The sequence below is a fragment of the Xiphias gladius genome, chromosome 17, assembly GCF_016859285.1.
Source record: "Xiphias gladius isolate SHS-SW01 ecotype Sanya breed wild chromosome 17, ASM1685928v1, whole genome shotgun sequence".
Lineage (NCBI taxonomy): Eukaryota > Metazoa > Chordata > Actinopteri > Istiophoriformes > Xiphiidae > Xiphias > Xiphias gladius.
The window spans coordinates 15,588,678-15,604,932 of record NC_053416.1 but is presented as its reverse complement, the minus strand read 5'-3'; the positions used below and the strand labels follow the sequence as shown (position 1 = coordinate 15,604,932).

Below are 16,255 nucleotides of genomic sequence, written 5' to 3'. Positions count from 1 at the left end.
GGTTTAGTTGTTACGAGCAATATGTGTAGTTAGAGATATAATTCATATTTTGTGTAGGTTTCACTGGGTTCATACACAAACGTGTATGTCAGATGGACTGTACACTCTGCACAGTGCATGCTGGGAATGGCATGGTCCTCTGTGATCATGAGTGAATAAGTGTTCATAAGTTCACTTGCAAAATGTTCCACCCTAAATTGGCCAACTTCTTATGATGTTGATTTTTTTCTTCTTCATATTTTTTTTCGCTCTCTCGCTCTCAAAAAAGCGGACTCTAGATGATGCAGATGGCTTCCGTGTTGTGAAACTGTACGTTCCCATTTGTTTTAGTGGCGTTTGGTCATATCCATCCCGATACAGCAACCACTAAACTTCACATGGCCTAACACTGGCGCCTTGTAATGCAGGCTGTGAATCTGCATCCAACTCACTTTGTGAAATTCATTTTATTGGCCTTAGGGTGGAGACAGTGAGCCATTGTACACGACTCATTTTGAATGACAGTTCTAGAAATTGCTAGAAATTTCTTGGGAGGGGATGTTACAAATTCACCCTGTAATGGTATGAATTTACACTGTGCAAGCATGCACATAAAAGTCATTTCAGTCAGTCCTTTCATGACAGTAAGTGTACATTTATATGCTTGTTATACAGAGCACATGACAAGAATCACTCTAATCTCTGTGGAAGTCATTCATAGTATATAAGAACAGCTTTAAAAGTTGAAATCAGGGGGAAATTAGCACATAGAGAGACATGAAGGGCAAATCAGGACAAGACAGCTTTGGAAATAAATCAAAGGTGAGGAGAGGACCAGAGAGGAAAGGAGAAAAGGTTATCACACCCAGCTGGCAAAAATCTCAACCTTTTCAACTAGTGACCCAAATAACACAATCATGTTTGCTGTATCAAAAGAATGACTCTGTCTTTTTAGTTTGTTTCCTTTGGTGTCTTTTTTGGTCTTTTTTTCCGTCTCCATACCGTAAATGACATCGTGACCTCACCCAAAAAAACTGCCTGGAGAGCCTGATCCATTTGTTGAGAACCAGAACTCAATTAGGCGTATCACTGCAAAGCCACCGACTTCTTACATTTTACTTTTATATGATGCTCTTTGCTTCTTTGTCACATTTCTTGTCTTTTTTTTTTATGAAGTTGAATGGGTGCTTTTCCATCACTCTCATATCTCTGTGTATGGAATGCTGGGAGGTGATAATAAATTAAAAATATCTCTACATATGCTCTTATCCCTTCTGTGGTTTTCATGTGCCCTTCTCTGTTTTGCCCCAGTGTTGCTGATCCCAGCAAAGTGTGATCCAATCTGTGTGTTGCAGATGACAAGGACCTGAGAGTAGACTGATCGAAACCCAAGCCCATCAAGATCAACAGCTAAGAGTTCTCCTGGTCCTCTGGGACCAAAGAGTCCCTCATTAACACCAATGTGTCCGGTTCATCGGCAGAGAGGCAGTTCAAAGACAAAAGCTACGTGGAGGGGCTGGAGCCCCATGGCTACAGAATGACCCTGAGCGACTATAGAGACAAACTCCCACACAACACCACTTACATGTGCAAAATAAGCAAGGTCGTTGCAAGAATCACTGTGGAGGCAGGTGGTTGGATCGATTGTGTGTGTGCGGATGTGACGGAGTGAGCGTGAGAATAAGTGAGTGGGAGGCAAATTCGAGAGGTTTTTGTCAACTGTTTTTCTATCTCTGCAGATCAACTTGCCCAGTGTTCAGCTGTAAGCATGTTTCTGAAGAGCTCCTGCTCATGGATCGTTTGTCTGCTTCTCTTCTTCTATCACACACACAACCAAGGAAACATGCAGTCCTGTGGTGGCACACACACAGGCATCTGACCACACCTACGCATCTATACGCAACCACAAATATCCCAACAATAACACCACATGTTAAAGAGATGTTGACAACAGCTTGCAGCTATGACTCTCCTTCTCTTGTTTCCATCCCATAAGCACTGAAATAGTATTCAAATGTTTTTGTAACTTTTCTTGATGAGGAAGAATGAAGATGACTCAAAGATGATTGAACAGAATTGTATGGTGATGTGCTTTTTGCTGCAGAGGCTCACACTTTATTGTATGTGTATAAATGCACTGAGTAACATGTTATGTGAATATTACTTTGGAAGCTACTAGGTTTGTTTAAAAATAAAGGGGATGCTATTTAAAGTCAGACATTGACTTGCTGTGAATTCAATGTTCATGGGACAGAACTGGGACCCAGATGGGAATGACGAGGTCCAACAGGATATTTCACTGCTTTTTAAAGCTATGTCGTACACACAAGCTCCACAGTGTTGGACAAAGGTGTCACTAGTGTTGATAATGATAGCCGATGTGTTACATCGTTAAAATTACGACATGTGCAATTGATATTTTTTAGAGTAGGGTGGTGAGTGTATGGGTTACAGAGTTCTCAAGCTGATCGGCGGTTCATATAAAGAAGTACGCACAAGATGGAAGATGTTGTGTTTTATTGTCTTACAACATTGAAACATTAAATTTAACATGGCTTTTTTGACAATGATCAACTGAAAAAAAGATCCTTTAATGTTAAAGTGAAAACAGATCTCTACAAAGTGATCTGAATTAATTACGAATATAATTTACAAAACACTTGTTTGCATAAGTATTCTCCACCTTTAACAGGAGACCCCTAAATCATCACTCATGTAGCCAGTAGACCTTTGGCACAACAGACGTTATGACTTGTCATAGCAGCATAGACTTTAATTTCATTAATTTAATTCCAGTAAGCTACGCCAATCTTCCAGGGAGCACATTTAAAGGCCCTGGAACTGCCAGAATTAAACAGTATACGACCACTGTTAATGTTATCAATTACGCCAGCGCTTTTCCTGCTGTGACATGTTAAAATCTATGCTGCGAAAAAGATCTACTTGATGTAGAAGTAACAGTAGTTGATTGGGAGAGTGGCAAAGAGGAAGCCACTGCCACCCAATCAACCTGCACAGAAATGGCTTGAAAACAACAACATTAATGTCCTGGAGTGACTGAGTCCAGATCTCTCTCCAATCAAGCAACTGTGTCTGGATTTGAAAAAGGCTGTTCACTCACTTGCATTACATGCAACCTGAGAGACCTATCCACGCAGACCGAACACTGTAATTACTACTAAATTGTGACTTATATACTAATGCAAACAAGAATTTTGTAATTTACATTTGTAATTAATTCAGATCACTTTGCAGATATCTATGCTCCCTTTGACATTAAAGCATCTTTTTCTGTAGATCCTTGCCCAAAAAAGCCACGTTAAATCTACATTGATTTCATGTTGTGAAACAATAAAACTTGAAAACTTCCAAAGGGAGTAAATACTTTTTTTTATAGCCCTGCCTTCAATTTGATCTAACATCACAAGTCAAAAGTATCAAACAATACCGAAGATCAAAAAGGCATATAATTATCTCTTTCCCACAAAGAGATCAACCTGTAATCGAATTAGTTTGTTTGGTAATTGTTGGAATTTACGGTGCCCCAGTACCCCAAGTGTTAAACATATATATAATATGAAAAAGACATCAAGAAATAAATAATCTTGTGAAGAAATTATAATAATAGTAAAATATGTAAATGCGCCAATAAACTAAAAATGTTTTTTTTCCTACCATTTATTAAATGCTCGCTATTTTAATTTTATTATGGCTTCTATTTCGTGGCAGTCCACTGTCACCAGTCACCGCCTATTTTATTAAATATGACATATTATTGCATACAGGCTAAATTTTCAATTTCAAACGAGTCTTTATGACTAACTTGAGCAACCGTGTGCCGTTCATGTTTACTCTTCAAAGAGGGGAAAAAATATTAATTCGGAAACTCATGATTTCTCCTCTTATACAAACCGTTACAGACCTTGTCAGCACTTCCCGTGTGGAACTTGTCTTAGCCGAAATAGGCATTCTTGAGCCTTGGTGCTAGCCGTAGTTTACGACAACATAATGATGGCCGCTTTCGCTGGCAGCAGTAAAGGACCAGAGCTATCCAAAGCTGAGTACCTAAAACGTTATTTATCCGCTGACGACGATGCCCAGAAATCAAAGGGGAAGCTTAAAAAGAAACGGCGTAAGGTTCCTGAGAAAGGGTGAGTCGCTGGGGACGTTTTAATCGGGCTATTGCCGGGCAGATTTTGGGCTGTGTGCGTTAAGCTAGTTGAGGTCGCGCCGCTCACTATCTTAAACTCCTGTTTTGAGTGAAAAGTGTCTGTAACGTTATCAAACTCACTTTTACTTCTTTTATTTAAGACTTAAAATAGTAGACGATGACATAGACTGGAAACAGATGGTCAAAGAGGAGACGGAGATTGAAGAGGACGAAGAGGAAGCTCCAGTGGTAAGAACTTAAGCTAACGTTATCTCCATTCATTTTAATTGGATACATGTTATTTTTTTCCGGCGATTGATCGGGATAATCTTAAATTAAATGTAGAAATAAAAGCCATATCATCAAAAATTCATCGCTTTATTGGAAGACAAGCATGTCTTGACATAGCAGTGGGTGATATGGAAAAAAAACCTCTATCGTGGTATCAGTGTATATTGTGATAGGGCTGCAAACTAGAGCTAACAAAGATTAGTCAATTAACCGATCGCTTGAAAATTAATCGGCAATTATTTTGACGATTGAAAAATAATTTTTGTAATTATATAAGCAAAATTGCCAAACATTTGTGGTTCAAGTTTCTTAAATATGAAGATTTGAGGCTTTTCTGGTCATATATCATAGTAAACTGAATATCTTTGGGATTAGGACTGTTGCCACTTTTAGATCTAAGGAATTATAGCAGCCATTTTTCTAAACTGTCTGACATTTTATAGACAGAAGGATTAATCGATTGTTCGAGAAAATAATCAGCAGATTAATCAATAATGAAAATAATCTTTAGGTGCAGCCCTACTGCAAAGATTATTTTCATTATCGTGTTTATGAAAAATCCCGATCACAGTTTCCTCATATTGCCTAATGTTTTCTTGAAACTGTACTTCTTCTTTGTCTGCTCAGATTGCTGAGGTGATTGATGATCGACCAGATGAGGTGAAACAGCTGGAAGTTTTCAGAACCAGCAACAGATGGAAAGTGATTGGAGGTAACTGATATTTGTGAAAGATGTAGAGAGAATCTGTACCTGTGTTGTAAAGAAGATCGGTATTCACTTTGAGTGTTCTCTCCTATTAGCTGATGAAGATAAAGACACAAGCAGGAGTTACCATGACTCGCCAGAGCTGTCATCAAAGAGAAGGGGACACGATTCCCCTGTCAAAAAGACCGGACATGACTCTCCAGACACGCCCCCTCCCAGGAGAGGTCGCCACGACTCTCCAGACACGTCCCCTCCCAGGAGAGGTCGCCACGACTCTCCAGACACGTCCCCTCCCAGGAGAGGTCGCCACGACTCTCCAGACACGTCCCCTCCCAGGAGAGGTCGCCATGATTCTCCTTACAGATCCCCTCCAAGAAAAGGTCGCCATGACTCACCAGACTTTTCACCTCCGCGGCAACATCCAGGGAAATCAGGGAAGGTGCAAAGTAAAGGTGAAAAGCAATATCTGAGACTGATCTCTTTTTGCATAGGACAAGTTGATATGAACAAAAGTAAAACAACCAGAAATCCCTCCAACATCAGTATACGTGGTTAAGTTGGTTAGTTAAGTTGTCCTAAGATATCCATAACAGTTGATTGGTTGATAATTGAAGGTCAAACTGAAACACTGAATTTTCATTTTACCAGAACTCTTCAAGCGCTTCAGAAATCATTATGGGAAGTCTCTTACTTTAAGTTTGTAATTGCTTTGGAGTCTTAATTTGGATAATAATATTCCATGTACAGTATTAAAAAAATTGGATAATATAATTATAGTGAAACGTGATAAATGATAAATCAGTACACATATTTCATCATATATTCAGTCAGCCTAATCCCTTCCTGGGTTTTTACTTTCATCCCCTCATAGTACAACTGGCCTCACAACTTCGTGCACATGAGAAAAGTATTTTGGTTCAAGTGTTTAGTTATACAAAACACTTCACTAAGCAATTAATTATTTCTTTGTCAGATTCATCCCCCACCAGAAGAAAGCCCAGCTCATCCTTGTCAAGTAAAAAACGTTCACCTGATCCTCATCGGTCACCACTTGCAAAGAGGGCTCAGAACAGGCATGATTCAGACTCTGACCAGTCACCTCCACGAAAAAAGCCACTAAAGGGCGAAGCCTCAGACTCTGACCAGTCTCCTCCAAGGAGGCACTCAAAAACAAGACGAGGGTCTGATTCTGACCAGTCTCCACCCAGGAGGCGGCTGCAGAGGGGAAAAGACTCAGATGACGATCTGTCACCACCTGGTAGACCTGGCCAGTCACAGGTGAGAAAATTGTTAGTTTGAGGACTAATCTAGAATTTGATTTGCCTTAGATTTCTGTGTTTGCAATGTTTTTGTTTTGTTTTTCATTTCAGGGCCACAGGATGCTTTCTGGTGGGAAGGCAGGTCTGGTTTCTGTAGATATTTTAAGGAAAGAGCAGGAGGAGAACCGACGCAGAGAAAGAAATAACCAGCCACTAGAAGGTTGGCTCAGCTTTTTCTCTTTTAAGATACTTTTCTTTCAAAGCTGTTGATGCCAGAGCTCATAGGACTTTCCACCTCATATCTACATGACCCATGCATACTCCAAATGCTTACAGATTCCTTTGGTCATAGTTAGGATTGGTTCTCATGAAGCTGAAAGATGTAGTCCTCAATCAGAAGACAAGTTATACCTGTTTTCCTGCTATGAATAGATCAATCCCGCAATGCCCAGACCATCTTCAGAGACAAGAGCGGTAAAAGGAGGGATTTAGAATCGGAGAGAGAAGAACAGAAGAGGAAAGCTGGAGAAAAAGCAGCAAAAGATGAGAAATATGCTCAGTGGGGGAAAGGGTGAGTCTGCATACAATTTTCACATATTGGAGAAGGCTGCTGAGGATGATTGTGATCAAGTAAAGAGTTGAGATGTTTTATCTGTCAGCTTGTTTCCATGATTTAAAGTAAACATGTGTTAATAGGTTGACCCAGGGCCAGATGCATAAGCAGAAACTTGAAGATGCACTGCATGAAGCCCAGAAGCCACTGGCACGTCACTACGATGATGAGGATCTTGACCGTATGTTGAGAGAGCAGGAAAGGGAGGGAGATCCGATGGCTGCGATGCTCAGACGGAAAAAAGATCGCACGAAGACACAAGGTGTTTAAACATTACATACATGTACCTTGGTCCTTGAGTTGACTGACTAAAAATGGTTGTTTACTTACAGCATTTATAGTAAACAATCTTATTTTTGTTTTGCAGAGAAGCCTCGGTACAAAGGCCCAGCACCACCTCCAAACCGGTTCAATATTCTACCAGGCTATCGCTGGGATGGAGTTGACAGGTATAGTGAGCATGTGAAAGAGTGACTAAATGGGATTAATGTGAAAACATATAGTAGATCCCTATATCTCATCCAGTTGCATTGTTAATTGCACTGTTAACTGCAATCACACTTTGATCTGCAATCAGGGTGTGATTGCAGAATTAAGAGCGGAATGTAATTTGTTGGTGTCTTGCAGGTCAAACGGTTTTGAACAGAAACGCTACACGCGGATAGCAGACAAAAAAGCTGGCCAGGAGGCAGCTTATAAATGGAGTGTGGAGGACATGTAATGGCAATTGGAAACTGATGATGCAGGAGCGGAGCCGCTCAATGCAGGACTGCTGAACCTCTATAGAATTAGTTTAGACAGAATATCTAATCTGTGCTGTTGAAACATCTATGGATTAGACTCATCTTCTCAGCAGAAATGACATGCTGATATGGACTAAGAAAGATTTTGTTCACCTTTCCAAAGCAGTTTGGTTTACAACTGTACAACAGAAATCTGATCATTACAAACTGATAAACTACAAACATAACTGTACATAGCAGTAAGTTGACAGCATCTTTATGATTTTGTAATAATCGATTCAATGTGGAACCAAAAGAGATGTTTTTCACTGTTTTATTAAATAATGTTTTTGTAAAGTGTTGTGCACGTAGTGACAAGTGTTCATAAACAGTAGCTTTTGATGCCTTATTTACTTTTTTTTCTTAGTTTTTTTGTTTTGTATTTGTTTTGGGGTTTTTTTTTTTTTTTTTTCATGGGTTTGGGTCACATCTGCTGTGAGAAAGGTATATTATTTGGATGTCGTTAACACCTTCTGGTAAACATACATTTCCTGGTTCCAGAAGTGAGGCCTCATAGATGGAGAAAAATCAAAAAGTGTACCAAAATGGCCATTCACAGAGAATATTAGACTCAGGTTCCCAGCTTAAATGCTGATGAATTAGAAAATGCTACTTTGTATTAATCTTTTTCACAGCAGACATTTTGAGATCTAATGTAATGATGGCCATTTAAGTCTTTCAGTGGGTTGTCAGTAAGCCATCTTACATTGGACCCTGGAGCTGGAAAACCTGAATGAAACTGAACCATCATCTATATTATTTATTATATTATTGATTTTCCTGCTAGAAATCAAAGTGTTTGCAGCAAAAAGGCTATCTGTCCTACATGTCATAAAATGCCCCGCAGCTAGGAATTAGACCAGATTACTTAGCACAAGATGCTGAGGACATTTAAACAAGTTTTTATAGTAACTGGACCTTTTAGTGAGGATTGTTTTGTCAAATGACTTTTTCCGAGGACAAGAAGTCATAACAGTGCTATAGATGAACCCGTAACAGCTCCTGAGCTCAGGTATCAGCAGATTCATCTTAACAACTGAGCACACTGCATTTGTTGAGGAGGAAGGTGGTTGAACGGTTTTAAGCTCAGGAAGAAACTAGCAGGTGGGCCTCGAGTTAGGATTGCGGAGTGAAAATATATAACTTTGTGTTTCAAATAATCAGCCTGTATGCCTATAAATATGCCTATTTTTTTTTTATATAACTATTTAAATATGGTGTTTATGCAGTTGTTATTTTGTATACATATATTTTTTAAATACACAAATTACAGTGAGTTTGCTTGTACAGAGTAGAGAACTGAGTTTAATCAACTATTATATTGCATTGACGATTTTGGACGGTGTAAGCGATTTATTTATTTATTGTTTTTATTTAGTTCAGCATACTTATAAAAAAAAAATTGCAAAATATCGCACATTGTCTTTAGTTGCGTACAAGCACAAATACGGATGATTATCTTGAGGCCGCCTGTCCCTAGGATTCACTATTTAAAGACGTTTCGACCTTAATCGAGTAAGTGGGAACCTTTAAAACGTGACAGACTAGAGCTCGTTTCACTACGGAATGTTTTTGTGGTCGCACGCGCGACCTCAGGCTGCTCTGTTGGGGTAACGGCATGAAAGTGTGAGGCAGCAGGAGACGCTTGTAGCTTCATTTTGGGTAAAAATGGTGGACTGGAGTCCGATAGCGAAGGTTTACGACCCGCTAAAAGCCGGCAGCATCGACGGCACGGACGTGGAGCCCCATGACCGGGCGGTATGGAGGGCTATGGGTGCCCGCTACAAGCCCAACAAGGGTGTCATCGGGGACGCGCTGCTCACGCTGTTTGTGGCCCGGCTGAACCCCCAGACAACCGAGGAAAAACTGTATCAAGTGTTCTCCAAGTACGGAGACATCCAGCAGCTCCGGCTGGTCCGGGACATCATCACTGGCTTCTCCAAAAGATATGCCTTCATTGAATACAAGGAGGAGCGGTCTGTTGTCCGGGCCCGCCGGGACGCCAACAAACTGGTGGTGGACCAGCACGAAGTGTTTGTGGATTTTGAACAGGAGAGGACTCTCAAAGGATGGGTCCCCCGGCGGCTCGGCGGCGGACTGGGAGGTAAGAAGGAGTCCGGGCAGCTGCGGTTCGGCGGCAGGGACAGGCCTTTCCGTAAACCCATAAACCTCGGGGTCGGCCTGGTGCAGGAACGGGGAGGAGGTGGCGGGAGGGAGTGGGACAGACATGGGGCGAGAGACAGAGAGGACCGGGACCGACACAGAGAGGCTGAGTGGGGCAGCAGAGGGAGGAGAGACGACCGGGACAGAGGCAGAGAGAGGGATGACCGAAGACACGGGGACAGGAGCAGACACCGGGACAGGAGATGAAGCTAATATTTACCGTCCAAAGTACTGACTCTCGCCTGGTTCCACTGAAGCCTTTGACAGATGTTTTTGATGCACAGTCCAGCTGCTGCAGCTCCTCGAATGGACGAATTTTAAGCCAAGTGGGCAGTGAAGGAAAGTGTTGACTGTTAAGGCCTGTTTGTTTGCATATGTAGTGCTGGTCTACTGAAAGAGCAACTGTTACAACAACGGAGGACCTTCTTATGGTATCATGATATCAGTTTGGCTTGATGTTCATTAGATGGTGCTGCATGTCAATAGGATGAATACCTGGACCGAACATTTTCAGCTGGTGCTCTATAGTATTTCAGTGTTTCTCAGGCAATCTGACTTAGTACATGCTTTTTCAGTGTAAATTGAGCAATAAAAACTGTGTTCCATATTAATGATTATTATCGTTATTATTCATTTATTTTTACAATATTGATGCTTCCAAGTGAGGCCCACAAGATTTAAAAACAGAATCAGCCATTAAATGGACAAAATGCCAATATTTGTATTATACCCGTAAAGTACCTGTAGATCAGATTGAATCTGTTACACAATTTGCCTCTTAATAAGTAAGACGATTCAGTTTCTGTTGTGAAACCTGAGACTTGTATTAAGATTTTCTAAGGTAGGGCAGTTACAGCATCAACCAAATGTAAAGGGCACCAATTCGAATTCTCACAGTTGCAACTCCTTTAGTTACCATTAAAACTTGTTTTATTTTTGCCAGTGTTCTTTGCCAGTGGAGTTTGTTGGTTTTTTTTAAATTACTATTATTATTAATATTAATTTTTTTTTAGATATTTTCAAAAGCACTAATTTGAAAATGAGATCAACGACAATACTAACTATAAAATACATAAAATCATATACAGACAAGCAGAGAAATTAGAATGTTAATAGTAACGTTCATAGTGTGATTTTAAAAGTTATTCAACTCTGACACCTGCGTAAGTCTCAGCGCAGCTGTTTGCTCTCTGCCCACAGAAGCAGGTCGTGTTTCAGCTGTGAGTCACCAAGTGGATTGTTCTCTTTCAAGCCGACCACAAGTATGTCTTATGTCATTTACATGAAAGATTACAGGTCTGGTATTAGCATTAGTTCATTTGGATCTTATCCAGCGATTCCAGAACACCTCATCTGTCCATTAGCTCATCTCACTGATCTCACTACTGGGGAATTCATCACTTGTTACCCGAGGAGGAGAAGAAGTTAAACCTGAGAAATGAGTTTGTGCTGAGAAGAAGTGATCCCTGAGTGACACTGATGTAACAGCATAAACAAAAGCAATCCCTCCATTCATGTAAAAATTGAGTAAGATTAGAGTCATGAGTTATAGTGCTGTTTATGAGATGAGACAGTAGGATCGATGCAAATAACACAAACATAACTGATAAAAACCCACAAAAGTGATTCATTGGTTTATAAAATCCTGTTTATTTCTGTGCATTGTATGATCATCACAGGGACAAAGTGGGATTTTTGGCAATATTATGGAATTCTAGCATAACAGCAAACTGAGAACGGTCAAATGAGACATATCAAGAGAATCTGAGCAACTTTCTTGTCAAACGCTTATTGCTGAGAAGTTCACATTCAAGCTGATTTCTAAAATATGTTAAAGACTATCTCTCAGAAGTTACGCTTGGTTGTCGGCTCTCATCCTGCCAGCGTACGCGGGGTTCATGATGGGCCAACCAGGGTAAGTCTCTCTTTGGACTGTGTTAAACTCGATCCTGTGAACCAAAACACGCAGACACTGATGAGCTGCTCTCCACAAGAAGCAATAGCACGCTGTGGTACTGGTAAAACTCGCTCTCACCTGAATGCAGGGTTGATGCCGATGTTGTCTTGCTGTGGGAGGGCAGGTGTTCGCCTCCTGCGGCAGGAGGACGGAGGAGGGAAATCCTTCTGATACTGAGACTGCATCTCTGTGGTACCTTGTTCATTTTTCACCGCTGTGGACTGCGTCTGATCATGGTTGCCCTCTTGCTCGTCCTCCCCCGGTTCCCTGCCCCTGCTTCTGCTGTTTCCTCTTCCTGTTTGTTTCGGGGATGTGGGATGAGGACAGGGGGACTCCTGCTGGGTGTTCTGGTCTCCTGAAGGGCAATCATCAACTTGTTAAAGGTTTCATTTGAAACACTGTAATGAAATGTCCCATGAAACATCTTTTCATTCTATCTAAGGAGGCAACAACTGGAAATAATATAAAACACTTTAACCGTTACTTTTGACACGATCCAAAAGATTCAGTGGTGGACTTCATCTCTTTGATTCTTTTTCTACTTTCTTCATCAAAGGTTATAATTCCTAAATATGTCATTTATCTTCTCCCAGTGTCATTCTGATGCACTATATGATACTATTCTTCTTTAATTTCGATAAATGCTGTTGTTAAATGTTAAATTATCATACCATTTTAATTATAAACCTGTAATGTCACATCATAATGACAAGTTTAGACTTAGATTTACATTAAGACTAACAGCTACACCTTCATTACTTCAGCCAGTACTTTGCTGGCAGTGTTCAGCAATTAATAAAAATGTATTTGGGTCAATAAAATCCAAATTTGTTTTCCTTAACCTTATATGGATGTCTTTCCATTTACTTTTTAGGTATTAATTACAGTATTATTATTTCACTATAATGGCAGTGCATTAATTATACTGCAGTATGACTGAATAAATCTTTAAAACAAAGAAAAAAAGCTCATAATTCACATGCCCTCTCACAAACCTTTTCCAAAACACAAACAGATATAGCCACTAAACACAACACACTGCCTGGCATGCCTACTGTCAACACTGACATGCTCATGCGTCCACACAAAAACAACTCACGGCTTATCTTAAAACAGATAAAGTGGGTTTACTCTCCAGCTTGAGATAAGACCGCAGACCTTTGCCTCTGCCTTGTTGTGGGATTGGCCTGAAGCAGAAAGCCTCCCGTGACGTGGTCTCCATCTTAGCAGGAGTGTCCGGGTAGAGGAGAAATCCTAGAGAGGTCGGGGCATGAAAGAGACGGTAAAAAAGTGGGCTTTAAAAGTGCCTGATTACAAGAGAACAAAGGTTTCTGTTTTAAATGGTTAATGGGTTTTGAGAAGTTACAATTAGTTATTGGCATTTTCAAAGTTCTTTCTTTTTAACACAACACTTTGGAGTAATTCCAGTTAACACACCGTCACAGCTGGGCTAACATCACTTAACATTTGCAGAAATTCTTCCAGCCAGGCATTTTTATTTTAGTGTTTGAGCTGGAAAACCCCCAAGGCAGTTGGCCGTCCTAGCTTAAATTATAAGAATTGGTGGCATAGGTCATGGCTCATGGCCCATTTACTTTGGCCCCAATAAAAATAACTGTAATGACAATGCCAAGAAACACCGAACTGAAATCTATGACGAGAATATATAATGTTTTATCTTTTTTATCCATTCAGAAAATTTCCCTGAGATTGAAGCAAAGCTGCAGAAATAGTGATAATTTGCAGTAATCAAATACATGATGAAGAAAACTTTTCCGGCCTGTGCCACAACATATTTGATCAGAGTAATCTGGGTCTGTTAAAGCGGTGAATAACTGATCTCAGAACATCACAAAGTTTGACATCTGATATCTGGGCCAAAGGAGCAGCAAACCTTTACCTGCCACTGTCGGCAGCTCCCCCCTGTAGGGTCGCCTACGCAGAAAGAATTCGTGGTGGCGCCGTGGGTGCCGCGGGTTGGCATTGTCGATGAACATCTTGTCTGTCGGCTCCCGACTGCCCTGTTGGCTCACTGGCGTCGCCAGCACCTCTGAGTCTTTGGTGTCCTGTACAACAAATACTGTAAAAGTGACCGAAGGTTTAGTTTATTCAGTAGTAGCAGAGAGTAGCAAGCCTTAAAAATGTCAGAATTTTTATGTTTTTGAAATAACAACCACTATAAAGCATTAAACAGCTCGGAGTAGAGTCATTTACTGTATTGCTAACCTTACCTGTAGAAAAAAAACACAAGATGTGGTACACTTCTGCAGTTTCCCTGTACTGTCTACATTTCTCTGTACTGTGTGTATGTGTGTGTCAGGCTACATACAGAGCGACTTAAAGCTTGTTTACTGCAGTAGTCATGGCTTCCTATTCTTCTCCAGTGACTGGCAGATACAGTGGCTACCGAATGAGACAATAAAAGGAGCTGGACCACCAACAGGGAGCTGAGACTTTGCAGTGGCTACTTGTACAGACAGTTTTAAAGGGGAACGTGGTCCAGTATTAACTGGGGAACAAAAAGAAAAAAAGAAAAAGAAAAACAGACTGGGCCCTGTTTCCGAGGTAACGTGTCTAAAATGTCACGTCTTGCATCAGTGACTCAAGTAAGATGTACAGTAGCAAGTTTAGTGATGATAAAATAAATCTGACTGCAGCTGTGTTTAGTCTCTCTCTCTCTCTCTCACACACACACACACACCCCACACTGACAAAAAAAGGAAAAGAAAACATGTTGTCTATTCAGTGTTTGCCCGGGAGCACTTGGCCAGCACTCAGCAATCCACTGTGCCTCCCAAGTTCTCAGCTGGTATAAATCCCAACTTCATTTCTTTCACATTAGAGGGTCTGTTTCAGCCTCTAACGTCTCTGTAGGGAACCTTTTACTTGTCAGAATCTCCTAAATCATTTCGCCCAATGCATTTTCAGCTACTCTGTGGCGAGAATGTTCCTGCGAACTTGCGAGTCACTTTCATTTGTGTGTTGTGGGGCTGAGAGGGGTAAGACATCAATTTAACCTTATCTGTCACAAACCTTCACTATCGTGTGTGCATATTTTCACGAGGGTTTGTGAGAGTTATTTTGAATTATATCATTCTGAGTAGTATGTACATTGACAGCTTGTACTGAGATAAAAGATAAGCTTGCTAGCTTATCTTTTTAAAAAAAATCTCATTCATAATTTACGTATCCACGTTAAGCCCTTTCCAAAAATCCCTGCAAAACATAACAAAAACAACAGATACAAATTTTACAATCCATAAACTTGCATTTGGAAGGTACAGGGTTTTTTTTTATTGTTATTTATATGAAGTTCTACGAATACTATCATAACTTCAGGGAAGGACACTATTGAACATCTATTTACATCTTTATTATCATTATTCTCCTGGGCAGGGCATGCTGGACCTCATACTTCATCCAAACTTCAAAATGTCCACCTTTTTTAGGTGTACCTGTGCCCCTATTCAAAATGTTGATACCTTTTATACTTGTTAAAATAATTGAGCCTTTTTATGTCCCTCCACCACGATGTACGGTATGTGGGGCATCATGTCGGCATGCTGGCGCCTGTGACTGTCGACACATTCTTGTGAACACGATCACTTAAACCGATACATAATAGAAACCTCATACTTATACGACAGGTACCCCACATGGAGTAGATGGCGCGATTAGATTGTGGTGCTGCTCGCGGCATATATTTGCAAATCAATGAGGTACAACTGATTTCTTTGAACACTTCTGTTAGCCTCCTTGATGACAAACCATTAGTGCTGTCAGCAAACTCCACATGGTATTTTGTCATAGGAGATCGTCGCGCAATATTAGGCAACCCGAGCGCCTCTTGTTCAGCTTTGATTTTTCTAATAGATATGAATCTGTGAAATGGTCAGTCGGTCATAGTTCACTCACACTTGACAATAAAAGAATATAAATTCAGTTATTACTGCTCTCCAAAGACATTTGAAAAGCTCCAAAAAACGTAATATGACACTGAATTATTACTATTAGTAGTAGTTCTACTACTAGTAGTAGTAGTAGTAGTATACAAATAGAGTCCAGACTGTGTAATTATTATTTTTATTATTTGGCAAACTTTGCACTGATTTAGCATGCGCCAGTAGGAGTCTCCAGTTCCCATAGTAACAAACCTTCACTTAGAGCCGTATGTAGAGTAAGTTAGCACGATAGTCCCCGTCGACAGCTTTGTTACGTTCAAAACTCCAGAAAGTGTTTTCTGTGTCAGCTAGAGAGTCAGCAAGAAGTCGAGTCGACGTTATATTTGAATGTTTTAATTTTAAAATGGGAGAGAAGCACCGCGGAGCTCGTCGTGTAGCCTAGCATAACTCTCT

General features: G+C 40.5%; 3 protein-coding genes across 5 annotated transcripts; 2 read left to right on the top strand and 1 right to left on the bottom strand.

The window, feature by feature from the left end:
• Positions 1-3,925: 3,925 nt before the first annotated feature.
• bud13 (BUD13 homolog) lies at positions 3,926-8,138 on the top strand. 3 transcript variants are annotated; one of them, XM_040149697.1, is made up of 11 exons: positions 3,926-4,130; positions 4,291-4,378; positions 5,048-5,132; positions 5,222-5,345; positions 5,385-5,578; positions 6,100-6,404; positions 6,497-6,605; positions 6,818-6,956; positions 7,082-7,260; positions 7,366-7,447; positions 7,626-8,138. In XM_040149697.1, the coding sequence occupies exons 1-11, from the start codon at positions 3,988-3,990 to the stop codon at positions 7,717-7,719; spliced, it is 1,542 nt and encodes a 513-aa protein (XP_040005631.1). In that variant the 5' UTR covers positions 3,926-3,987; the 3' UTR covers positions 7,720-8,138. The 3 variants fall into 3 exon arrangements, with proteins under 3 accessions (XP_040005631.1, XP_040005633.1, XP_040005630.1); XM_040149699.1 differs by having other exon boundaries at positions 5,222-5,350; positions 5,390-5,578; XM_040149696.1 differs by having other exon boundaries at positions 5,222-5,578; positions 7,626-8,137.
• Positions 8,139-9,314: 1,176 nt separating this feature from the next.
• snrnp35 (small nuclear ribonucleoprotein 35 (U11/U12)) lies at positions 9,315-10,550 on the top strand. Its single transcript, XM_040149749.1, has one exon. The coding sequence runs from the start codon at positions 9,449-9,451 to the stop codon at positions 10,148-10,150; it is 702 nt and encodes a 233-aa protein (XP_040005683.1). The 5' UTR covers positions 9,315-9,448; the 3' UTR covers positions 10,151-10,550.
• Positions 10,551-11,601: 1,051 nt separating this feature from the next.
• On the bottom strand, positions 11,602-13,956 carry si:dkeyp-69c1.9. Its single transcript, XM_040151089.1, has 4 exons — positions 13,801-13,956; positions 13,059-13,154; positions 11,979-12,255; positions 11,602-11,892 (listed from the first exon to the last, which is right to left on the bottom strand). Exons 1-4 carry the CDS (start codon positions 13,895-13,897, stop codon positions 11,796-11,798), a joined length of 567 nt encoding a protein of 188 aa, XP_040007023.1. The 5' UTR covers positions 13,898-13,956; the 3' UTR covers positions 11,602-11,795.
• Positions 13,957-16,255: the final 2,299 nt, after the last annotated feature.